This window comes from Psittacula echo (genome assembly GCF_963264785.1).
Source record: "Psittacula echo genome assembly, chromosome: 1".
NCBI classification, from domain to species: Eukaryota; Metazoa; Chordata; class Aves; order Psittaciformes; family Psittacidae; genus Psittacula; species Psittacula echo.
Window position 1 is genome coordinate 57,160,744 of NC_137735.1, and position 27,222 is coordinate 57,187,965.

At 36.3% G+C, this 27,222-nt stretch overlaps 1 protein-coding gene across 1 annotated transcript in view; it reads right to left on the bottom strand.

Moving 5' to 3' along the window:
* The window catches only part of COL25A1 (collagen type XXV alpha 1 chain), a gene marked incomplete at both ends in the record, with an annotated part of 314,576 nt that overhangs the window by 112,672 nt on the left and 174,682 nt on the right, over window positions 1-27,222 (bottom strand). The window contains 2 exons of the mRNA XM_080623175.1: window positions 3,449-3,466; window positions 8,061-8,087. Coding sequence (XP_080479301.1) covers window positions 3,449-3,466; window positions 8,061-8,087 — 45 coding nt within the window. The remainder of the gene's footprint in view (window positions 1-3,448; window positions 3,467-8,060; window positions 8,088-27,222) is intronic.

The window sequence follows — 27,222 nt, forward strand, 5'->3', positions numbered from 1 at the left end:
AAGTTAAAAATAACAAGCTTTCTCTCTATACCCAGATAGTACATTCCATACGGAATTTACTTTAGACTAGAAGCTAAAGTCTGTTCTTTGACAAACATGAATACTTCCATTATTTTTTTTAAACAGGAGATGTATGGGAAGAATCTGGCTGTATAGATTTATTGGCAAAGTAAACCTTTGTAGTTCAGGTTAATCTCAACACATATTTAAATTCCAAACAAAAGAAAGCAGGTACTCTTTGAGGTCACTCAAAATGCAGCATTTAAGTTTCAGCAAAAATATTAAGACTTTTATTACTTGCTCTTCTACAAAGGAACTCAGTTTAGATGGTATTTGAAATATCTTTCTTTTTAAGAGACAACTAAAATCATAAGAAAGTACTTTATTTTTTAAAGGCTTTTCTAGAAATTTAGCTACTGATTGTGGTCTTTACCTTTCAGAGGTACAACAGAACCATGGGATTTTTCTAAAGAAAAAAAGCTTCTGTGTTGTAATAAAGCTGCTTTTTACTTAAAACAAGAAAATATGAAGCAAAATTATCTTTTGCGGTATATTTTTGAAGAAAAGCATTAAAAAATTAAAAATAAAAAGATAGGAGGTGTTACTGATCAGTTATGAATTTATATTTGAACCCAGTAATTATGTATGTATTGGGTGAATTACCTTTTGAAAACCATAGCAAAAAAGAATAGGTGTTAATAAAACACGAAGTATAAGAAGCATTAGAATTTATCTTTGATCTCACTTTGGACTTACATAGCTATGACATCAAAAACTTTCTAAGTGCTGCTTTTGTCAGCACAGCAATTCTGATCTTAGAAACTGGGAAGCCTTTACTCACTAATCAAACCGACCAATACCTTTAATTTTGGATTTCACATGGACACAGTTAAGACTGGGAAAATTACTGACAATCCCAGGTGGCTGATTTTTTTTTTCTTTTTTTCTTTTTTTTATGAGAAACTGAGGGGGTTTTACTTATTTTATCTGGATGTGAACACACTCTGGTTTCTGTTGGCACTTTAAAAATAATTTTTAATAATCCTGAGATTTTTCAACCACTGCTTTCAACATTTTAAAAGTGCCATCTCACAAAGTTATCTGGATCTGGGCTTCAGTTTAAGAGGAACCACATCTAAATGTACAGCCTACGTGTAGTTGCCTAAGACATGTAGATATCAACAGGCTAGAAAGCAACTCAGCAGAATGGTTATTTGATTTGGTAGCTGCCTATAATCAAAATCTGGAATTAAGAGGCACAAATGTGTACAACTAATGTCATGTGAGAGGTTCCCTAGGTATCCAAAACAGCTGCCCATTACTGACAGGTACAACAACGATCCAACACAGACTCTCCCTTGTACATACAACAACCAGAAGCTAGGCTGAAGACCCTGGATCATCTCATGCAGCAATAAACACCAGTTTGCAGGCAATGTAATGAAGCCCTAGGAGTTTACAACGAGCTGAAGAGGCCTCTAGGTGCACTGAGTATTACTTCAACCTTCACTGGCTGCAAGGAGTGCAAAGACACCTCACATGTCAACACCTACACACAAGCTCCTTGGCTGAGACATCTTGATCTAAAGCTGAATTCTACATTGTTTCATGCTGTTATGACTTCCCCATCAGTGCCCTTGCAAGTGTTATTTAGGGGCTTAGCCAGCCAGTCAAAATGACTGAGTACATAGGTATCTTCCTGCCACAATAACAGCATCTTGAGCTGAAAAGAAGGAAAAGCCAGTATTAAGAATAATGATAAGTGATACTCAAAAGAATGGCAATGACACAGAGATGAACATTTCCACTAGGAGAAAGTACTGAAGTCAGGGTGTAAGAATTCTCATCCTAAGTCTTGTGGGTCCTAATACCTTCTACCTGTTTTCTGTATAATCATTCGGGACACAGAGAAGTTAATAAAATGGAGGGAGATGAGTTAGAGAGTTTTTCCTATGGTTTGCATCACATTTCTCTTACAATCATGACCAGATTTCTCTGTCTTTCTGCCCTTGGAACAGCACTGAGTGCTGTCATCTCCATTGTGGTTCTTTGCCTACAGCTACCTAAGGGCATTTTATGTAGAGATAAAAACTCCAAAGACTGAGAAGCTGTTTACAAGCATTAAACAAGAGACACTCCAAGCAACTGAAATGTGGGGGTCTAAACCCAGAGGGAAAAGACATGGGTGGCAGCACAAGTCAACATCAACTAGAGGGCAGCCCACAGGTTCAAGTAACAGCCTCAGGTCCTCAGCAGAGCTCGTTCAGAGCAAGAGTGCCACACAGAATTACAATCTCCTCATTGACTGCCAGCAGCACAGAGGCTGAAGAACTCTGTATAGGCCACATATTGAGAGCCTACTATGAAACATAAACGCTATGGGGGGGTGGACATTTCCAATATCATACTGCCTACCTATGTAATACTATTAAATGGAGGCTGGCACTGCAAAGGTACTAGGCAATCAAACTGAGTGAGATGAGAGTTTGTAACAGAAACTGTCATTCGGCAGAAAATTACAATCAGAAACAAACACCCACACACACACACACAAGTTTGCTTGCCATAAAGAAAATCCTAACTTAAAAAAATTATCAGCCAATGAGGCTGTAAAGCTTTGACTTGCAAATATGATTTTGAAATACGAAAGGCACTAACAAAAATCCTGTTTCAGGCAACATACTTGTGCTGTTACCAGAGACCAGTTACCAGAGTTTACTTCACATAATGCATCTTGAATATGTAAAAAGGTAGAGTTTTTCAACTGATTTAACGAAGTTTGGCTTTGGTATTGGCTTTATTTTATTTCTTTTTCCCCTTGCTCTTTCACATTCCCATGCCACTCTTTGGCTCAAAATCTTTATGTGTAACTTTTGCTGTACCTAATGTTTCCTTTCTGCTGATCTATTTCTACCTTAAAACTGAAGTTAGATCCCTAGATTACCACATCTTCAATTCCAGCTCACAAAACAAAGTTCTACTATTCTTAAATAAAGCAGAACGAATTCAAAGCAGTATATATAATTAATCAAAATAGCAAGCAGTGCAATATTTAAAATAACTGAGGGCTGCCTGGATTATAACAACTTTATTAGCATGTGATTAATAAGCAGTTGAAGTATTACATTTGTTACACATTTGCTAAGTTATTTTATCTTGCTTTAAAGTTGGGTGGCAAAGTTTCAAGCCATAGTTAAGAGATTTGCTTTATTCACAGTATAACATTGTTAACCCCACCATCTGGTCAAACAGCTGAGGGAACTCAGACAACCCTAGGAGGAGGCCTGTGTTTCTTTCTTGGGAAATATTTGCTTACTGAATTATGCAATGGTTTGTAGCTTACTACAGTAGGTTTTAAATAAATCCATTAAAATACTTTGTAGATGGCCTGAGTTTAGTGGGCTCTGTATTTAGCTTTAACTTTGTAGGAAAGTAAGATGGCACTTACTTGAGGACCAGGTTGACCCTGAAAAACAAGAAAAGATAAGGTTATGAAAAGTTATGACAAGGATTAATTCCTTAAATAGTAGCAAATAGTTACAGTACTCTCTAATAAGGAGATAACAATATAATCCAATAACTGTACTGAAGTCAGACTCTTAAATCTATATTGACTCCTATATCTATATTTGAATTTGAATGTTTGAATCCAATCTGAAGAACTTTCTTGCAATTAAGTCATTCCAGAATTAAATTACAATAACACATCATTAAACTTGCATTTGAGAAACTTAATTGTTTATATTATAGACCAGTTAAGAAAGACCTAATTTAATCATTCTCAAGTAAAAAAGGATCCACAGATGCTGAACTGATTTAGAAGCAATCTGGTCTAGTGGGAGGTGTCCCCAGCCCATGGCAGGAGGAATGGAACTAGATGATCTTAAGGTCCTTTCCAACACTAACCATTCTATGTTTTAACATCTCCATGTTTCAAGGAGATGCTAATTGCTGTCTATCAAATGAACACACTCTAAGAGCGAAGGAACACGTTGCTGGCCAAACAATAGTCTTTTTGTTCTTGTTGCAAGCACCACAGTTTTAACCAAGTATTAAACCAATATTTAAGCCAGCACGTCAGGAGCAGATGAACCCTTGTCAGTCACTCCAAGAGTTAACTGATACATTTCCTCTCCCTAATTTGCAAACATCACCTTTGGACTATCCTGGACAAATGGAGAAGCACCCTTTGAGCACTAAACAGTTGTACGTATCTCTTGTTGCTGCAAGTCCTTACAGAGCAGACTTCCTATGACTGAGGACCCTAGCCTAGGAAAGCCAGTGAAAGTCAACACTTATTCTAGCCCTCATTATACTTTATTTTCGTGAAGCAAATAAAAAAACCCAACTGTGTAACAAAGTGATATAGAAGGTGTGACTATGGACAACAACCACCCAGACAATCAGCTCTACAGGACATTATAAAACAGATTTTTATTTGTATATTTCTCCCTATAAAGAGAGAATTTCTTAAAACTCCTAGGGCTAGCTTGCCTTCTGGTGTTTTATGACACCAATAATATTTCAGCTGAAGTGAAACTACGTTTGCTTTTGTTGAAAGAAACTGAGCATGAAGACTTCTTAGAAGTCTCATAAAACCTTGTCAGTTTAGCCAGAAAGTACTGATACACAGAGTCGAAACTTTTCCATCTGAACAGCAGGAAACACTTTTTTACTGTGAGGGTTACCCATCACTAGTACAGATTGCCCAGAGAGGCAACCTTGGAAATATTCAAAAGCTGTCTGGACATGATCCTGGGCAACCTGCCATAGATGGCTCTGCTTGAGTAGAGAGGGTAGACCAGGTGACCTCCAGAGATCTCTTCCAACTTCAACCATTCTGTGATTCTGTGTGATTTTAAAGAAGGGGGTGGGGGCATCTGAAGAGAAATGCTTTTTTTAGTAACTTGTAAGATTTTTTGTACTTAACTAAAAACCAGGAAAACGTTTTAATTCACATGCAATATTTTAAATTTTTTTTAATATAAAAAATATTAGAAATTTCTTTACAGAGAAATCATAGTAAAATACTGATTTATTGTGGCTACCTAATCCTTACACTGAAGGCAGCCTAAAAGCATTCCTTGTTGAGCTGCTGCAGTTTTGCACTAGTCCCTTACAACAACATTGCACTATAGAGGTTTGCAGACAAAAGTACTGGCTGCGGTTTGCCAGTTCTAATATGAACTACTGTTTTCTAGATTGGTCAATTCTATGAAGTTGCACATCGCACTGGGTTAATGAATACAACTGGATATTGGTATACACTCAGCACTCAGCCTTTACCTTAGTCTTCCCATCTCAGCAGGTTTTAAGCTATTATATGCTATATCTGATCCTAAAATCCTCAGGAATTGCTTACTTATGCAGTACTGGGAAGCTGGTACAATAAATTTGTATAAATGAACTAAACTGAGACCGATGCATACAAACTTTTATAGACAAACTCACAATACATTCATCTCATAAATATATCTAAAGTTGCAATTTTGACCAAACCATTAAAAACTGTCTCTAAGACATAGATTTAAAAAAACTCAAAAAACAACAAAAACCAACTTGAAGTATGAAATTAACAAAATGCTTAAAAAAAAAAGTTGATTTAATTTAGATGTATAGGCTACTAAGTGTCCATATGGTACATGCCATATGTATGATATAAAGGAAGTACATACTAACACAAACAGCCTAAATTGAACGTCAGAGATGGAATCATGCTCCCATGAAAGTGTTTTCTACTCTGTCTCAACATCATTACCAGTTTGCCTTTCTGTCATTGTGCATTTATAATTACTTTTTTATCATATCTGCAATACAGAAGGGGAGAGCTAGAAGCTGAAGTTTTATAGGACAACTGTTTTTCGTTGTGACACAGAACTCTGTAAAATAATGGGGAATGTAATAGTTGCATTACTCTTTGTTAACATGCGCTATCAACAGTGCAATCATCCTGCACTTAACTGTAAATGTAGATCTTGAATACAAAAGTAGCCATAGCAGGAATTTTTTATCCTGCTGGCTATGAGCTCCTTGAGTATGGAAGGAACTTTGCATTAGCAAAGGTAATTATTTTCTGGTTGGTTTTTTTCAGTTTTTTCTAATCCTTCAATATTTTTGTATGCTCTTAGATGCTCCTTGCCTGATTAGCTACTGCAGTTACAGTATAATTTTCCCTTCTCACAAATGATCCAGTAAGTGACACTAATCAGAAGGTGCAGCAGGCACTATATTATGAAATGCATCTGCTCTACTTACAAAGATACAGGTAGAAAAAGGCATCACGATACTGATCTTTTTTATAATAAAGCTCTGTGAATTACTTTTGTGTTCATTAAAAAACACTCTAACATGAATACAATCTGATATTGCAACTCATTTGAGCAAGCTCAATCTCAATTAATATGCCCATGCTCCCAAAAGGGCTCCAGGATGGCTGAAATTACCCTGGTTTATTCCTGTGCAAATTGTTCCCATTGCATGTTACTTGTGGATTAAAATGCTTTAGCTGGAAGTAATTCTCTAAATTTTAGATAACAAAGAGGGTGAAGATACTCTTCAAGACTGAAAAGTCAGCATTCCTCTGATTTTTTTCTAATAAATATCTCGTTATTCGCATGTTATGAACTGTAAAATTGATTCATTGATTGTAACTAAGAACTGACTACTGTTCTTTGCATGCATGTACAGATCAGTTCCAACAACAATAACTAATCAGGTGTGCTTTAGTGTATACTACTTTGAACCTCTGGATCATTGCTCGTGCACTTGATTACCTACTACCGTTTGCTGTTTATTTATTTATTTATTTATTTTTAATCTAAATTACTACAGTGGGTATAGCTGCATAATATGTCATGGTTTCACCAAAATCTTTAGACCAATTTTTGCTTTTATATTTTTGATTCCTGACTTAATGCATTATTTTGAAGGAGAGAAAGGGATTAAGGTTGGCAGCCTATTCTAACTACCATGATCAAAGATCTTCTGTGGTTGACAGTTAATGCCTTTCTAGCAATTTAACCTAATATTAGAAGCTGATATGTAAATGATACTAAAAGAAAAAGATGCATGGTGTAGTCAGGTCTACTTGAAGTCAACAGGTAAGCTATCAATCTGCTAAAAGAGGAGATTAAAGAAAAAGCTTATTGACTGAAGGCTGCAAACATTGCAGAAAAGTTACTTAGCAGTGGAAAGATACCTCAAGGAGCACAAGAAAAAGTCTTAAGAGAAGAAAATGGAAGCTCACACTGCAAGTAACAAGTTGAGCGTGCAAATGAAATGAGTCTTGTAGTAGATGAAAGGACAGAAAAGGTGTTTTGAGGGTATCAGAGAAAAGACCTGTCCTGGAAAAGGAGAAAGAGAAAGGAGGGAAAAAACCAATAGTATGAGAAAGCACAGAAACCGGATTTTCACATCTTTTGCATTATTTTCATATTTAAAGAGCTGGGAACATAAACTTCCAGGCTCATAGACCCAAATATATAGACATACAAATAAATACACAAATACATTCACAAATACACTGTATGAAATTAAAGGTTATTTTTGCCTTAATTCAAGTAGCATCTCCCCAGACAATATCCAGGATAGTATATGAATGCATTTAAAATGAGATACGAGGCTGTTCATATCCAATCCGCCAACAAAATCAAGACAGAGAAATTAAGACACAAAAATGAAGAAAAAGGAAACTGTCAAGAGTCACAGATATATGGTCAGAAATAATATCCTGCTCTTTGAAAGGTATCAGGAAACTATCCTTGTAGAGCATTCTCTGGACAGAACACCGAAGTACGAACATCTGTCTTCCAATCTAATCTAGGCAGAAAATGATGAGAAAACATGAATAGCATGGCTGACTTCCATTTCCTCGGATAGACACAAAAGACTGAAGTGGCTCTTCAGCACTCTGTTAAAAATCTATGCTCCTGAGGTGAAAATAAGTTATGCCAAAGGAAGCCAATATGTGATTAACACACATTCTAGCATGAGTAATTAAGAAAGCAAAGAGGAAATATGTGCAAGACCTAAATTACACTGGTTTTGAACAAATCACCTACCAGCTTTCCATCCATACCAATCGGACCCTGGGATAATCAAAAGTCAAAACAAAATGGAACAGTTAAATCAGAGGAACACTGAAGATGACGAAAAATATACAGACTTGGGGAATACTACAAGCTTTAGAAGATGAATAACTATTTCAGCAAGTAAATGCAGTGCCTTAAAGACATTTTGAGAATGAAGGCACAGAAAACAACAAAAGAAGCAGACCAAGGAGAGAATTAACAAAAACAGTATGGTGGAAAGTGGCCAGGCAATAGCTGGTGTTTAACAAAAGACATGTTCAACATGCAATGAATGAATTGTTAGTTTGGCAAATCACAGTGGCACAACATAATAAATCATATGAAATAATGCATCTGGCTTGTGGATTTTTCTTTAAATAACAGAAAACAGAATAAGTAGCCCATTTACTGAACGGTTTTATCACATGGTTGCAAGATTATAAGAACAAACACTTAAAATCTCATAACTAATCTCTATTAAACTAACATTACAATAATTATGATTAATAAGAAACTTCACCTATAGCACTGAAGTGCTAAATATTTCTGGCTATGCTTTGGCCAAGAAGTCTTATGCCTTATCCTGATTTCTTTTTTTTTCATTCTCTTGGGAAATATGGATATATCCTTGCCGATACTTTACAAGTTACTTTTTCCCTTTGGAGTTCAGTTATATTGATGCACATTCTAGAATGGATTTAATGTGGATGTATGACCACTGCTGTAAGTCAGTAACTGGTTCTGTATCAACTGCATGTTTAGGTGGTTAGAGGAGAGAGAAGTGGGCTAGAGAAAGCTAGATAAATTTTAAATTTAATGTTTAATTGCTGTATCTTCTAAGAAATGAACAGTAAAGCTGCCTTTCACTGACAATGGAATAATAGCAGGCAGAAAAGGTGGTTTTGCCATTAAATTCCTCTTTTTGGCTGAAACTGAGAGGTCTCAGGTCTTTGCCCCATGCAAAAGGGACATTAGTTTATGCTTGCTGGAGAGAAGTTTTCTCTTATACGCTGTCACTGCAGCCAGACTTTTGCACTGGAGCTTCACAGACACTCTCTCAAGACTACCTTCCCTAAGAACATGGCCCCTTAGGACCGACTGCTCATGCTGCTTGGTTTAGATCACTGTTGCTGAGAAGACAGCACATATGTGCTGATTTTTTGTTGATCTATCTTACCTTTCTTGCTTTTTGCCCCCTTTCTGACTACTACTTTGGCTTGCAAGCAAAACTCAAAGTGAAAGTTTAGTCTAAATCAGGTCTGCAGGGGTTCTGCTGACCCCTTCACCCAGAAGTGCATATTCCTACCTTTTGCACTAATAGGTACTATAGCCATATGAATGAATCAGTTCAACCAGCATTGAGAAAGTACTAAACACTATGAAAATGTGATCCCATACCAATTTAGGAGTTCCCTACCTATCAGTCCTCTCCCAGCCTAGCTTTGCCGAAGATCCCAGATAAACTTAGTATGGAAGAAGACATCAGTTTGGATGCACTTATTATGCAATTCATAATTTTTGGTTACATTCTTGGCTTTCTAAGAAGCTTGTGCACTAACTTGTCAGATCAAATAACAAGTTGCTGCCTATGGGAAGCCTTGAAGGAGTAAACCCCCTTAACCTCCTTTTTCCTTACAGTCACATCATGAGTAGATGACATGCTGAGAGTGTGAAGTGGGTCACCAGCATCTTCATTATCTGCATGACCACTACTTTTCTATGTGTTGATATCCTGGGAAAGTCTGTGACTGTTGGAATGACCTACAATATCTTTCAAAAGTTATCACTGAACAGTTCTTCCTTGGTATCTAATTGAACAAGCAACACTTTCCAGTGCATTAACACGTCAGCTTTTGTTATTGTGCTTCCTCAGTACCTCTTGGTCACACAAGTGCAGCACATATGCATCACTTACTAATTTTCTTATAGGTATTTAGCAAATTTTTTAATATAGTACTATGCAACTCAAAATTCAGACTGCAAATTATCAGATTTTCTAGACTTTTCTAGCACTGTACTACAGGTAAGTTATCTAGTAATATTAACATACAGTCTGCAGCAGATGCAAAAATGAAGGCAGAGTTGAAACCTGGCTACAAATACGTTTACTTCTAAGAAAGCAAACTCCAGATATTAAGAGATAAAACACTTGACAGTAAGGTCATTGGGCGTATATAAAGTTCCCCAGTGGGCTGTGTGGGCCAGCAGCTAAGTTTAACTGATCAGCCTGCCGCAAGCTTAGACCAAAAGATGGAATTATTCTTAAAATGAATAAATACACAAAATAATTATGCAAGTAATTGTAGAAAGAAAATTCACTACAGGGTCAAACTGTTTGTTTAGAGGGACTAGCCAACAGCTCTTACATCTTTAGCAGTGATTGTATTTTGCATATAAATACTGTTCAGGGAAAGTTTCATCGTTAAAAAACCCCCACAAACTATTTGTGCTCCCTTAAAATGATAGGTATTTTAACTGCTGTTAATTTTTTTTGCTTGTTTTTAATCTATGCTACATAATTTCTGCAACTGAGTTAAAGGACTGTATGTAGCGTCTTGAAGTGTCTCAGTAAAGAAGAATTAGAAATTCCCAGTAGACAGAAGAGAAGCTCCCGCTCACAATGGAAGATAATAGGAATTTCCCACATGATTCTATTTGTACCAGGACTATTTAGTTTGAAGTCTAGGAAAGTCTTCTGGGATTTGCTTTATAGAGTAAGAGAAGAGAAATTTGCTTGAGGCTTACAGGACAAAAAAAATCTCTGAAGATAAGAGGTCATTACTGCAGCAATTAATAAGTCTTTCATTATAAAAATACTAAATCTTTAACAACAAAACATGGTCATTTCCTTCTTCTGTTGTAAAAAGTGTGAAAATACATTATTTTTTTTTTTTATGAAAAATTAAGTTCCACAGCTGATACAGGATAGGTGGGAAAGAGAAGCCAAAATAAGGCTACTCCAGGAGCGAGCATCTGTGTGAGGCTTAGTTGCCAGCTGGGATTAAACTTCAGCACTGGATATTCACTTACAGTATTATATACACCTTTTTTCCAAGATGCTCAACAGCAAGGACCCTTGTATGGTAATTTTTTTTCAATTTCTTTTTTCAAACAACACCCAATTATGTACTACTACCTATGTACTACACACTACCTACCTATCTAATAATCCTAATATGAACAGAGATCAAACATGGGAGGAAGGGGAATATGAATGCAGTTTCAGTCTGGTTTTGTGAAAAGTAGCTTCCCTGCTTCAAGAATACTGTAAATATAATGTTTCTCAAAGAACCACAATTTTAGTCAGATTTTGAAGGTTACAGAAATAGTTGTTTTCCATTTAAGCACTTTTTACATATGGGTTACTCTGGAGGTAAATATTTTAAGGATTTTGGGGGTTATTGTTTTTTAGAAATTAATTACGTAAGCAAATGCACCAGAAAACTTGACAGTGTTCCTATCAAAAAGATAGCCATTATTATTACTTCGGGCAGTTTTAATGCAAAATTCATTTCTTCAGAAAATTCTGAGTCAAAAGTGAAGATATGAAAAAATATCACATGTTGAAATCTACTATGTGATAAAAAAATCTTCCAAGGGAAGGAGAAGATGATGCAGATTATCTTCTTAATCTTAACTTCTCCACTCATCCTTCAGTGGTTCTTTTTTATTTAAGGAATACTCATCAGAAGACTGAGTTCTGAACCAAAAGATACATAATAATCAGAAAACAGACATCACTTCTTCTTTATAAAATGCAGACTACCCTCTACTTGAAGGGGTTTTGTCTTTAAATAAAATGAATTAGCATATTTGAAAGTGCATAATTTTGGTAGGTTTATATGCATTGAAAGCACGCAGATAAATCTGTGGCAAACATAATCTGCGCAGAAAGAATGAGGAAAACTCTTGAGGTCATAAATTACTCCTGTTCTAGTTGTGTATAAATATAAAACAAGTAGGCCAATTATCATCTCCAAAAGCATAGTAATTTCTCTAGCTTGACTCACTGTTTTTCCAGATTATTTGGTATGAAAACCAATATTTTAGAAAAAAAATTCTTTCCCAGTTTAGTCTATAGGTGTCTGAAATGCTTTGCACACACAAAATCAGTACAGAAACATCTCCATTTCTAAGAGAGACATGAACACCAAACAGAGCCCCAGTAGCACCATGCTACATTGTATTTCAATTTCCTGGAACTTAACGGCACAAATAAGTGGCTGAGGTTGTTTTAACATTTCTGAGAGCCAGTGTTGGCCCAACAAATAAAACTACTAACACATAAAAATGCCATAGCTGAAGTTGGCCAGCATACAAATATTTTCAGGACTCAGCTTGCAATGCACTGAATTAAAAGCGAGTTTTCGTATTGACTTTAATAAAAGTGTGATTTTGCAGTCGGTTGTAAAAAATAAATAAATAAATAAGAAAAAACACATTTTAAGGTATTCCCCAGTAATTTTTTTGGTTTTTTTTTTTAATCTTTTACATCACACATTTGGCAGTTTTAAGACAAGACTAATACAGATTATCACAGCAGCATTTCAGAATTCAGAAGCTCTTATCCTGATGAAATTCTGAGACTAAACTATTCCACATTTCTAAACAATCTGCAGTAAGCTTGATTGTTAAATTGTTACTTGCAGCTGCCTGAAAATCTCTTATGGCAATACATATACAAAGGAGATCTAAAAGAAGGCAGCAATCTAGCTTTAGAGCAGTTGTGTGAGCTGCATGCCACTTAACTGTGTCAGGCTGAGTTTAAAAATACCTACGTGGAGTTAAAAAAAAACCAAACAAACAAAAACCAGAAAATCTCTCTCAAACAGCAGGTTTGCAGATCATCTCCACTAAGTTCAGATAAGGTGAAAGACCATTGCCTTTTCAAATCACCTATTTTAGTTCAAGATTGGTAGAAGTTAAAAAACCCACAACCTTCAGGTTTCCTCATCATGATAGCATTAAAATTATAGGTCTCTATGTCTGTCTTTTTCTCTCCTTTGTTTAATTGCAGGTTTATCAAGGCTGACTTTAATTAGATGCAATATAGCATTCCTATCAAGGATATATAACTTCTAGCAAGTCTGATGAGATTTCTTTCCAGTGAAGTTTTGTTTGAGCTTATGTGGGAAAATGGGTATGATAAGTTTGTCAGCTATCTAATTTTTTTCCTACTAATGAAATTGGTTCTTTTTCAATGACTGAAAGTGATTGCTGTTCAGAGCAATATGAACAAACAGCCTGGGTACAGAAGTCACTTGCTGCAAGCCTGGGAGAAAAAAAGAGTGCACTAAATCAACCTGAAACAAGTGTCTTTGGCCAGCAATCAGGACACTACTGAAAAAAACCACCAACTTATCAAGATCATTTGCGTTGGAGAAAACTGCTATGAAAAAAAGATTAACTACAAGACAAGCTGCGTCTACTGCCTAAAACCTCTTTATCACAAAAAAGCAAGATTACTAATAAAAGAAATACTGCAAAGCTCTTTCTTCCCTTAAGTAGTTCATAAATCTCAACTAGGTGGATCATCACTTGGATATTAAAAAGTAGGTATAAATGTATTCCAAGATAGGGATATAGAGTTTGAAATTAATTTAAAAACAACAACAACAACAAAAAAAACCCAAACCAAAATTTCCAGCGCTGTTAGTCTGCTTGATCTTCTTGACCACAACTCTGGATCATGTCTGAACTGCTAAAAACTTTACCTCATTCAGCCTCCAGAAACATCATCTTGCTTATCCTAGTATCTTTCAAAGCACTGATGCAAAATTAATCATTCAAAATTTGAACTACAAGCCCTTCCCCAATACTCTTTTTATTTCAATGGAGAAACTACATTAACCAAAACCCAAAAAGCTAAAACAAAAAACAAAACAAACAAAAAAATCAAAACCACAACAACAACAAAAAACCCAACACAAAACAACAAAACAAGAAACAAACCAATCAACCAAGTTTATTCTTAGGCCTTTAATTCCCTCACCCTGCAGTTCCAGCTCTCTCTCATTTGATTGCAAGCCGCATGTTAACTCTGTCATCAAAAACTCCTACAGAATTGCCTTTGTCAAGCCAACAAGGATCTCAAAGCATATCCTAGAAGCACAGAAGAGTCTCAGAAGCAAGATTCTGATAAAACCTGGAGAATGAAGAGTAACAGCACCACGATTAAGGCTGCAGACTATGCCTCCCATTAGCCAGAAAAGCTATACCAGGTTCCCAGTTGAGAATTTAGTTCATGAGCAAAAAAGTAATCAGGAGTTATTCCAATTTATATTTTAAACCACCTGTCAAGTGTAGTGCCTTCAGTACAGAGAAATACGCAGTGGGCACATGTAAAGCAATAAGCCAGTGCTAATATTAAGCTGCCAAGCAGAACTGGCATGAATCTTACACATATTTTGCAGATTTTATTACAGAAAACAAAATATTTGCATTTTTTCATACTTTTTAGTTTCTTTGAATTTCAAGAAACAAAAGGACAGGTGACCTGAAGCTCTGAATTTCATGAACGGCTTTAGTGTCCATATTAGCCTAAATCAGATGATGGAAATCATCAATAACAGCACAAGATGAAAGATGAGTGACAGTTTAAAGATTCCAAAATAAACCCAAAATATCAGGTACAGTTTCCAGTACTTTCCTTGGAGCATCATCACTCTAGATTACGAGACTCCTAGCCAGTAGCCCTTCATGGAGTCTGAATACTCAAACAGTTCCTTTGCATTTATAAGATAGACTGGTTATGTGTAGAAGTAAGCAATTTGGAGAAAGAACAATTTTTCAGAGTTTGGCTATTCAGAGGATGGCTAAACTACAAAAGAAGCACTGCATATGGTAACAATAAGGGAGTACAAAGAGTTCTACGCAAGAAAAATTATAGTCACAGCTTTTCAAAAGCATATTTCACAGCTCAAAAATAATTGCTGAGCTACTTTTTATTTTTATAGTTACTGCAGGAAATGTGACAGGCAATTTCTTATGGTGCAGATGCTTTTTTGAGTATCTGAGCACTGTCACTGTTCTTCTTGCTGAAATATGCGTGAAAACAATCATGAGAAAGAACTGGGCAAATATAGAGTTGGACGGAAGATGTGGGCAGAAATCCTTCTATTTATCATGGCCAACCCTGCACACATGGCAAATATATAGGGAAAAAGGGACAAGTATGAATATGAACCCCAAACTGTGAGGCACCTTGGGTGTCTTCATACATCAGGCTAGCAAAAAGATTATATCCATACAGACACTTTTTTTCTCCTGGTAGCCTATACATCTCATCCACACCTGCAAAATTCATAAAGTCACATCTATACGACAAATTAATGCAAAGAGTAACTACTGTTAGCCTCAGAAAGAGTAAGAGCAACATAGTTCAAATTATAGTAAAAAATGGAGTCATGTGGACTCTGTTTTAGTTTGGTTTATTTTAAATGGATTATTTACTACTCACTAACTGTTTACTGTAGACTACAACCCCAAGTATGAAATACTTAACTGATACTTAGATGCTTCTTCAGGGGAAAAAAAAAAAAAAAGCAGAAAGAAAAAAGAAAAGAAAATTGTAAAATGAATCTGCCTAACCTTGGCAAATCATGTACGGTACAGTGAGTTGAGAAGCAGCACATTGTAACTGCCTGCCGTTAAAAAATGAACTGTATTGAAATTGTAATCTTAAAGCGCTTACTCCCATACGCCTCACCCATCCATAAAAACAATCTTCTGAAGGATTGCAGAACGATGTGTTTCCATAAAAATATTTCATTATGCTACTGAATTTCAGCATAGCTTAGCAAGTACTTAAACATGGGGAACATGCACCAGAGACCAGAGAGAAATCTCCTACATTCTACCTAAAAGTCCTCATTTCTCCTGAAGAAACTGAAACTCCTGTATCTGTAAATAGAAAGCACATGGCCAATTCATCAACGCCAACATTAGTGTGTGAATATATTTGATGTGGTTGATGCCATGTTGATGAGAAAACAATAAACTGTGAAAAATGTCACTTCTAAAAAATTAGCTGGCTAGCATTCAGTAGCAGATAAATTGTTGTAACAGCTGTGGCATGATGACTTTGATGAATTAGCTTTTTGTTCTCCTGGAATAATCTGTCTTCTCATGCTACTATGGAAGTGAATCCATTTGCTCACTGAAGCCCTACTGAACAACAATTTTGTTATATATGTTTTGATGGCTTTATAGAATTGAAAAAAAAAGAAAATCCATGTCACTTCTTTCAGTCAATCTCCTTTTTGGTTCCTACACATCTCTTTTCAGGGGGAATAAGGTCCACTGAGGAAAAAGAAAAATACCATCTTTTGGTGAGTAACACAGGATCAAAGAGAAATAATCTGCAGCTGCCAATTTTTGACCTTCTCTTAATGGAACCATCAGCCCTGGAAGATTAGCAAAACTCAAGTGCAGGTGTGTAAATTGATTTTTGCTCCATTAGGACAGAGGAACTTGACCATCACATCTCTTTTGCTTGTCTGTAGAGGCAGTATTTTGGATGGGGCTCCCAGGGAATTAAGAAAAAAATACAGCTGCCACAGAAACACGTCACTTTTGACTTATAACAAAGGAGATCAGTCAGACTGAATACATCTCCATTAAAAAGAAGAACAGTTACAAAAGGTTTAAAAGAGAATAAAACGAAAACCCAAGGTACTGAAGTGTTTATAAATAAACATGTAGATAAACCCCCCATCTCTTTCAACTATAGAAGAAAGCTTTGTTTGAAGAATTCTGGGATAACCAAAACGCCAATGGTCATACTTAGTCCTAGTCCAGAAATGCAGTATTTCCATCTGGGATACAACATAAGAAAAACAAAAAACAAACTTGTACAGATGAACTGCATTAGAACTTAAACACCAAAGCAGGTGCTTTCAGCTATGCACTGCCATATGTGCTCAGATGCTGGAAAATAAGATTCTGCACATGCAAGCCCATTCAGATACTTCTGTCACGCACCTACCAGATTTAAAAGGCACAAAAATACATGAAACTAGTTTAAAGACACTACTGTTGTCTTAAACATGCTATAACCTAAATCATTCATTAGAAGTTGATGGTGCTGCATAAACTCTGTCCCCTCCAAAATGAGCTGGAACCAGTAAAATCTTGAAAAGCATAGATCATTATGGAAAAAAATATATGAAGCATACTTTAAAAGATTATTTCATTCCAGGAAATAAAGCAGAATTCAGGGATGCTTTACAACCTTTTTCATTCTTTCTTCCTGAAATGTTTCTCTATACAGTTTTTAATGATGCATCACCTGTTCTATTCCCCCAATTTAACAGGAAAAGAGGGATGTAGCAATGAAAGAAAAATTTTTAAGAAAAGACTATTTCTAGTCCCTGAAGAAAAATCTTTACGTAAATCTTGCTATGCTCAGAAGCCAAAACTTGGTTTCCAGAAGGAACATCTATTACCATGACTATGAAAACAAAATCATTAAGCATGTAATAACAAAGATTATAAATTGCATAAAGCGCTCAGATAGGAATAGAGCATCTTTATTTGCAAGTCTGTGCTTTTACTATTTATATTATTCTAGATGGTGAGTTAAATGCTATCTCCTTTACTGCCTTAATATCCTCTCCTGCCAACCTCAGACATCAGTCCAAATTGCCTTTCAAGCAAATCCCTGGACACTGTAATTTAAATCCAAAGTGTAACATTCGGAAGTTCATGAGAAGGTTGAAAGTAGCTACTGGGAGAATGCTGGAAGAATCTTGTAATTTCAATTCAGAGCCTCAACAGCAATGCTGTTTCAAACTTCTGCAGGTTTTGTTTGTTTGGGTTTTTTTTTCAGGTGAAAGTATACATACAGGCCCAACTTCCAAACTTCTCCTGACAAGTGAAATTTATGTGAAAATAAACAGAATTTCTTTGAGGGGCAGGTGTTGTCATTTTGGGTTTTGGTTATTTGAGTTGTTTTATAGGGGTTTTTTTCTATGTGTGGTTGTTCTGTTGTTGTGGGAGGTTTTTGGGGTGTGTGTGTGTGTGTGTTCAGGTGTTTTTTTTTTGTTTTGGTGAGTTTGGGGGTTTTTTACATTGGAGAACAAAAGCTCATCTTCCTATTGAGTTGTTGTCTTTCTTTTGCCTCAACTTACTTAGGAAAAGCTACGAAGTTTCTCAATTCTCATACATCTGCTTTCTGAAGATTGCCAATCAAGAAACAAATTCAGAGTTTTTTCTGTCTGGATTCTGAAAGTCTCTTTTAACTCCAAGTAGAGCCAGTGTCTCACTGCACAGTCAGAAAGAAGCCCTTCCTTCTTCCTTGACAACTGCTGCACAAACAGAAATAAGCAAACGCAGCCAACAAAATATTTAACTAAGGAAAAGAAAGATACCGAAATCAGATTGTTTAGAACATGGGCTACCTCCCCTCTAGCCAAGAAAACTTGCAAAGCCAAATATTTCATACCTGTGCTTTCGGAGCCATACTCTAGCAAACCATACACTCCTCTCAGTTGCTTTCTAATTTCTGTCAGATTATGCAAGATAAATTGAAGTGTAGAACCTACACTAGAACCTACACTAGAGCTGAGCAGGTGAATTAAAAGACAGAATATAGTTTGTTGAAACAGCTTTAAAATCCTAAAGCATTTACCAATCTCACTAGTTCATTTAATCTTAAAATCTCTAGACTATTCTTTTAAGTTTTGTGGATCCACCCATGAATACATCCAAATAATACATTTTCATTTCTTTCTTCTGACATAACTGGCTTTCAAGATTATAAAAGGGTTTCTGCAGAAGCTGGTGACAGCAAAAATGTGTTTCTTTGCATTCCCATCTAGGGAGAAACAATTTGTATGTGATGGCAATACCAGACTACAATTTACATAGCCGAAAGGCAGAGACCTTAAATGAGAGGTCTCCTATCATAAGCAGAGTGGATTAAAAGAAAAAAAATCACGACAATTGATCCACATAGCTGGAAATGGAAATGTTGAGGTCATTTTCTCTTCAGAGACTGGCCAATCAGTCAGACTACATGAACAAAAACCACAGGCTTCACTCTACAGTATTCTTATTAAAAAAAAAGGAACCTACACTTGCCCTTTTTGCACTTTTGCGATGACTAGAAATACAAATACTGCATTATGTATATGACAAAAATTGCTCAACTGCTGTATGTTTCTCTTGGTGCTTTTGGAGCACTTTCTTTCAACCTTCACTCTCACCTATGGAAAACTGTGCCACTGTTTACATCACCCTCTGAAACTAAACGCAAATTGCAAACTAAGACCATTCCAACTGCTGGAGGCCAAAACCTCCAGCATGTCTAATATACATGTCTAATATTACTGAACTAAAATACGGATGTCAATGTAAGCCCAAAACTTCAGTACGGCGACACAACTTCTGTTTCACAAAAATCCGTGTACTGGGAAACAAAGAACTTCCTTAGCACTCACAATTTGTCTCCTATTTTTTTCTCTGCATGCATCCCAGTTCCTCTTTGCCTTCTTATCGTAAGTAATTATTATTCTGGGGATGGCTTCTCTAAGTAAGTGCTGTTCATCATGAATGAAAGTAGAAGAATCTACCCTTATTGTTGCTTATCTTAGTTGCAATTGATCCGGTAAAATGAAGAACTGTTACAGAAAGAACAGTGGGACTATTAACAATTTCCAATTTTCAACTTATTTTACTTCACTTGCTAAGATTCCCAGCTTTCCAAGCAGGAGCTAACAACAGTTTATTTTCATAAGAATATCATGTGGCAGCATGAAACCAATTTCTACATTAAAAAGGTAATATTCTTTTCAACTGATGAGTGCTCATGTGCATGACTGGTTTGAATCATGCTCCTTTTGTGAGGAAAAGCAACAAAGGGTTAAATCCCTCTCATACTGGAAATAGCTATCATGAACATGCACAAAATAATCTAAAAAGAATTCTTAACTCAATGGTCCTCTGTTAGATTATCAGTTCTGTGCAGACCTCAATATTAAAAGAAAAACAGTTAATTGCTTTACCGTAAGCCAAAGAGGGAAAAAAAAAGTTTTGTGAGAGTGATTTATGATCTGTATTCTACACAGTCACAAAAAAACTTCCAATTGACATTCCACAATACTTGTATAAATCTTTCCTACCAGACAAATATGCTTGCTTTTAGAAACTGCTTTAACTAACCTTGATTTCAATATGCATACATATAGCTGAGGAAACAAAAACAAGGGCAGTCCAAACACCACCCTAGTATTTTCCTTGTGATGTAAAAGGCAAGATGCACACTCAATGTGCCTATCCCAAAGATCCCCAGGAATGGAGAAAAAGTACTTTAAGTCTTTGTTGCACCAGCTAAGTTCTGGCATTGAAAAAGAAACTCAAAAACCGTAGAGCTGACAACCTTATTAGCTTGACAAACACTAGCCAGATCATTTCTGGTGTAATCACGGGATGATGCTAAGCAGTGTAGGGCCCACTACAGGTGGATGAAAGAACTTTTTGATTCCCAGTAGGGAAAAAGTTTGTTATTCAGCTTTATAAGAAGAATCAGTTCAGGTGCCCATCTGCTCCAGATGTTCCCCTCCTCATATTGCCTCTCTCATAAATGGAAACTGAGGGCTGAGTGCAGGGGGAAGGAGGCGTGCAAACAGCCTTGGAGAAAACACTTCCACCCTGCACTCTCTGGAAATCACAAAATCCAGCCACCTAGTCTAGTGATTTAGGAACAAGTTTCTTCAATGAAATTTTATACCCCTTGACCCTAGCTAGGTTTAACAACACACTTAAACTCCTACATAGGAATATTCATCTTGGAGCGGTATGGGTAGTAAATTCTTGCATATCTTTCAGCTATATCATAAGTTCAAATGAAAAATCCAGTGTGGAAATGACACATCATGTTTGCAACCCTCCTTCAAGGTGAAGAAATTGATGACTTCAGAATTTTTATAGGATGGTTTGGGCCTTCCCTTCCTATTTGCAACAGATACAAATAGTAATTAAATATAGGATTTCTACTGCAAGTGATTTAACATTTTCTTTGAATCCCAAAACTTCTTGTGAGAAAGTGACAGCTCTGGCAAATTATTGAGTCATTTTTAACTATCACTGGTTACTCACTCTGCATTCATGTGTAACTGGCAAACACAAATTGAAAAACAAGGCCTAGAATTACAATTCCTTTGGAACACAAGACTTTACTCCAAGGTAGTTTGTTTCATAAATAAAGCTATTCGTGTTACACCAGAGAGTTACATCTTGCCTTCTGAGGAAATGACTGGGAAATTTCAAGTGGGGTGCCTAATGAAAGGCAAGTATGAATCATCTTAAGTATGGTTCAAGCATTAATTACACCTGCCAAAGCATAAATATGAAAATCATAACTAGATCCTTCTGCATGCCACCTGCCAACCTGAACTCCATGGAGCAGCCCAGAGAGACCAGAAATTTATATATATTGTCAAGTAAATGACTAACTAGCTTAATTCCTTTCTCTGCCTAAACACGCTTTATTATGGAGGAGGGCAATTTTTAAAGAGAAAAACACTGATAAAAGACATTTCATTATTAAATTACATCTATCCTATCTATCTGCTATCAGCTATCATTCTATATTTATCTGATAGATATATGAGGTTGTATTATTTTGAACTGACATCAACTGTGAATCTAACCTACACTGATCCACTAGCCCACTGTGTCCTAGTGTTATGTGCTCAGTTTTCATCACACACTGACATCTAGGAAGTGCTGTGAAGAGATGTGGATTTTGCAGTAGAGAAGTTCTCTGTCCATGCATCCAAGATGGAAATTGCTTTAAAGATGGTCTTGGTGGATCCAGCATATGGCAACAATTGTCTGTAGTACTAGTGATACATTGAGGTTATCTGTTATAATGTTGGCTTATTATTCTACTATTTTCTACATCCTTGTTTGCAATACTATGTATAAAAGAGACTAAATAATTTAGAAAGTTTAGTGAGTTTAAACCAGAACATACTATGTAAGCATATTATGTAGGCACTTATTGCAGCATAAGTAATTTTCTTAAGTCACCATGTAAAGTTTGTACTCGAGTTTATATATGTCAATTTCTTTTACAATTGCAAGTGAGGAAAAGGGTAGAAATACAGTTTTATATCACTGGTTGTTGCAGATGAGGCACTTGTGACTTCACTATCACAGTCACAGATATGGAATAGCTTAGAGCACTCTCAGCATCCTCCAGGGAGTTGCAGAAGTAAACACTGCCTTCCCTTATTTACACTCATGTAATGCTGGGTGCATAACTGATGAAAGGTTTCAGTACATATTTCATTCAAAATGGCAACTGACTTCTAAGAAGTTAATTAATATGTTCTGATGTGTAGCTTCAACAGTCAACTGTAATGCAAAATGTATAGTAACTGTAAACTTAAGAAATCTCAAACTTTTCCTTTCATGTCAATTTTACGACTATCTTCACTCACTTTAAAAAAACTGGCATACAAAGAAGTTAAAACTAATTGTATTATATATTCTTTATAGATATGAAGGTCATAAAAAACCTATCATATTAATGTGACTGACAGCTTGCAAAGGCCACAGTTATTACTCAGACAACCGTGCAAATTTAGAATCTCTCAGAATTTGCAAGAAAAACTGAAAGTTTATTTGCTGAGTATTACTGATATGTCCTCAGATACAGTATTTTTCTAAAAAATTACCCCATTCTTACAGCCTTCCCCTGTTCCTCATGGCACAGAAATACTACATAGTTAACCTGCTTAGCAGCAAGTGTGTATTGCACCTGTTTAAATTGCAGCATGTATTTGGGAACAGTGCAACTGTTGAGATTCTGGTATTGCATTATTGAGAAATTCTGATGCACTGTGTCCTGACTGTTAGGAAGATTTCTGAGGTACCACCGAAGTTTTCTAGGAATAAACAATTCAACACAACCTGCCACTATAGGCCTATTAACAAATACTACAGGATGGCAACAACTGCAAGCAAGTAAGGTATAACTGTCTTTTCTACAGAGTGGAGTTTACCTCTTACCTATCAGAATATTAACTGACAGAATGCAATTTTTCATACCGCAGATAAAACTGCCATTAGGGCCATATCTATGGTTTGATATCAAGGCAAAATTCATACTTAAGCAAGTGACCCTCCTCTGGCTGACCACTGTTCAAAGCATACATCATATAACATATTTATGGCTTGAAAGAGGTCATACTGGTATCCATCACTTAGAACAATCCATTCCAGTAGCTAGAGCTACCATGAGTGCCGGACTTGGCAGATATATTCATGGAAGACACTAAAAGTATCCTTTGCCTGCAGCTGTAGAAACTGACTTAACTCCACGTGTGACAGTGGAACTGAATGCCATATCTCCCTACTTGTTGACCTGACTGTAACAGAGAAGTCCAGCTCTCTTTATAAGTTTCTGTGACAGCGCTGTAGCACTTGCATACAGAACACAAAAGTCTAGGGGTCGGCTGTGACAGTATTACACTCCATGCGAGCTGAAGTATATTCTTAGAAGACTCACTAACAAATAGATGTCTTGTAAGCAGTGAATTCGGTGAATCATGGCAAGACTATTTTGAAGTCCCGATTTTTTGCAGTGAATGTGTTACTGGAAATTAGTTATTTGAAATAGAAATAAAGAGTCTAAAGGCTTAATTTATACTCATCCCAAGCAGACACTCATTTTCTGCTGAATCTGAAGCATTGGCATCAGTTGACAACTTTTTGGAACAATGGACAATGAGTACATGGTTACAAATCAGGAAATCTGTAAACTCAGTAACCTTATGAAATCAACAGCTGATCAACTGTATCTCTTTAAAGTAAGCAGAGGATTCCTTCCACTCCGTGAGAACAAGCAAGTAGTTTGAGGCAGATGGATCAACTGAAAACCTCATGTCTTCCAAGCTAATCACATCTGCCGGGACTAAAAATAAGGACAAAGTATACCAAACTGAGAAAAGGTATACTAAAGTCACAGTATAAAGACACTTTCGAGATTCCAGATGTTTTGAATTTTCTGTGCATTTAAAACAAGCAAACAAACAAACACAAAAAGCCAACCAACCAAACAAAATCCTAATAGTTATCAATGTTTCACTACCAAACCTGAAATTTATTGCAAAAGTCTTGCTGGTATATGTTTAAGATGTTATTTTGGTCAAATGAAATAGAAAATGGTCTGCGAAGGCACCTGTTGAGAAAAAGAAATGCTGCAGATTGGGAAACTTCTACAGGATCAGCAAGCCAAACTCTCCATGTAAGATTAAGACCTGACACAGCCACCCCTTGAACTTAGACATTTATATTTTACTACAACTGTGAAAAAGAGGAGACCTGACCTGCTGCTGGAAATGCCACAGCTGTTGCAGAAGTGCTTAATACTGCCATAAGCTATACTTAATCACAGATAAAAAACTTTCAGTCTTTGCTTATTTCTTCTCTTTTGATTATTCCAGTTATGTTTGTTTTACAGCAAATCAGCTGCCATAGTATGTGGTCGAAAAACTTGTATTTGAATAGGATTAATTTTGCATACATACCTACATATACGGACACTGCTACTTAGTACACATTTGCCTACACAGCCCCAATCTTTAACTGGAGACCCAGCAGAAAATGAAACATGAAACGCCTTCAAAGATAGAGCAACACAGCAGGACAATAAAATGCCTTTTTCCAGTTTCTCACAACAGGAGTTTTCATGCTCTTCCACACCAGAATTATTTCTTCAAATTCAAAACCCTCACAGCCCTTTCCTGTCCTACCTAGAATGCTCTTCACCTTCAGTAATATAGAAAGGGAGGTGAAGGGGAATCAGAGCCTTCTCATAGCAACCTGAAATTCTTTACATATCAGGGTAACAGTTTGTCTTAGGGTATTGGGACACTTTTTTACACGTGCAAAAATCAGAAGTGTGATGATCAAGACATTTTCTAAGCTAGAAGGAATTATAACAGGCTGAAGAATAATTGAAATTTTCTACCTGCAGTCCTAAGCTTGGCCAGTTTGTTATCCTCACCATTCAGAGGTAAGAAAGTCTTTTAAGAGCTAGGAAAATTTTAAATGAAACGACAGATGAAATTTCAAAGATGCACATTTCGTGTTTGAACAAGCGATGATATTTTGCAGTTACAGGAGAACAACCTCCACTTTCAGAAATATCCTTTTCTGCAAGAGAAGAATCTGCTTCCATTTCTTGAAGGTGAGACAAGGATGTTGGGAGAGGCATCCTTGCCCATGGCAGGAGGGTTGGAACTAGATGATCTTAAGGTCTTTTCCAACCCTAACTATTCCATGACTCTATGATTTAATACAAGATCACCTGGGCCAACCATAACCCTCCACAATTCCTAAAAGTCTTGTAAATGTGTCAGATGTTCTGCAGACTGACATAATGGTAAAATGTAGGAGAAATTTCCCTGATCCCCTCTTTTATGAAGCAATGCTATGTGGACATCTTCATATTCTGACCCTTTATCCTGGAGATAGTGCAGCTTTAACATCATATATGCAACAACTTCCATGATGATGTACTTGGACATTTATCTTGGTTTGTACCTCAACTTGAGAAAAGGGGTATTTTTAGTGGTTGGGTTTTTTGTTGTTGGGTTTTATTTTTTCCAAGTTCTAACATTATTTCTTAAGTGACATTGTCATGCAAAACTCCTGCAACAAATGCCTGTGTTCACATTGTCTAATGTTTGTACACTCTTTTGTTCTCTTTCATTTAAGGAGATGTGATAGCCTATTTCAATTTTAAACTCAAGTTGAAAGAGTTACAACTCCGAATTTGGTCCTTTGTCTGTTACATAAAGGTTTTAATGAGGAAAGAAAGAAGCTGTATAGTGTAAACTTTTTATAGCGTTCATGGTGCCTTACATAATAACCGCTTAATTATGGTCTTATAAACCCCTTAATAACTGTGGTATTCATTAGCAGTAAGTCCAACTTATTTTCTTGACTTTCAATACCATATCTTCCCAGAAACTTATATTTCTCACTTTAATTCCTTTTACTGTTATAATTATTATTTCTAAAGTTACCTTTAAAATTAGAATGAACATGCACAATGAAAACTTAAGTCCTGGAGAAAACAACCAGTAGGTTTTGTGAGACTGCAACCTTATGTTTTGGGCTATTGAACAGAGAGCTTTTTTTAAGTTATATTTCACAGATATACCTCACTATCCTCACGGAATATCCTATAAAATCCAATAAAGATTAAAGCAATAATATTTCTACAGGAGTTAAATAGGACTCTAGAGAAATAACTTTAAACACTAATAGCCTTTTCATAGAGCTCTATAGGGCTATATAAGTACTTTTAAAGTGCACTGCACTTGCTGTTACATATTTCCCATTCAAAGCAGGAGGACATGGCTGTAACTGAAAAGATGGAAACAGCTAGCCACGTGACAGTTTTCAGGAACCATAGCCAAATTCTATTCCCAGTCACTTTCAAGCAGGAAGAAGTAATTTTCAACCCATGCTAAGCACTACTGAAGGCAAATGAGTGCACACACGGATGGCTGCACTCATGAACAGAAATGCTTTCAGGCTAAAGTTTGCCTATAACAATGCCACTGTTAGACCCAGCAATTTCAACAGTGTGGCTTCCAAGAACTTTATTGTCTTCAAATTCCACAGCAAATCTTCTCAAGAAGGCAGCTGGACCAGTAGAAAGGACTGGCCTTCAGGCTCTACAGAAAATTATATTTTCAAACTGTCCCCATGAAGCTTTCAAAATATGCATGAATCCATCACTAATACATTCACTCATTTTCTCAACTTACACTTTAGGCCAAAAATTAAATCTATGAGGTTTTTGTGCTGTGCACAATATAAACTTCACCTTGTGTGTTAAGCTCATTAACTGAAATGAGGAACACCAAAGATTTAATTTTCACAGAAGCCAAATGGCTGGTTTACTGTCACTATGGGTCTTTTTTCTTTTAAATTCCAGTCTTTGTATACAGAGCTAATAGCTGGATGATGAGCAAAAAAGGGGTTTTAGCATGTTTTTCACCGTATCTCCTCCTCCGCACACTTGTGCATTCGCCTACACAGATTAAGCACTCTAAGTGAAATTGGAAACCTGATAATGGTTTCAGTATATCCAACAGGTTTCTTAATAATGATGATCAGTTCCTCCCCA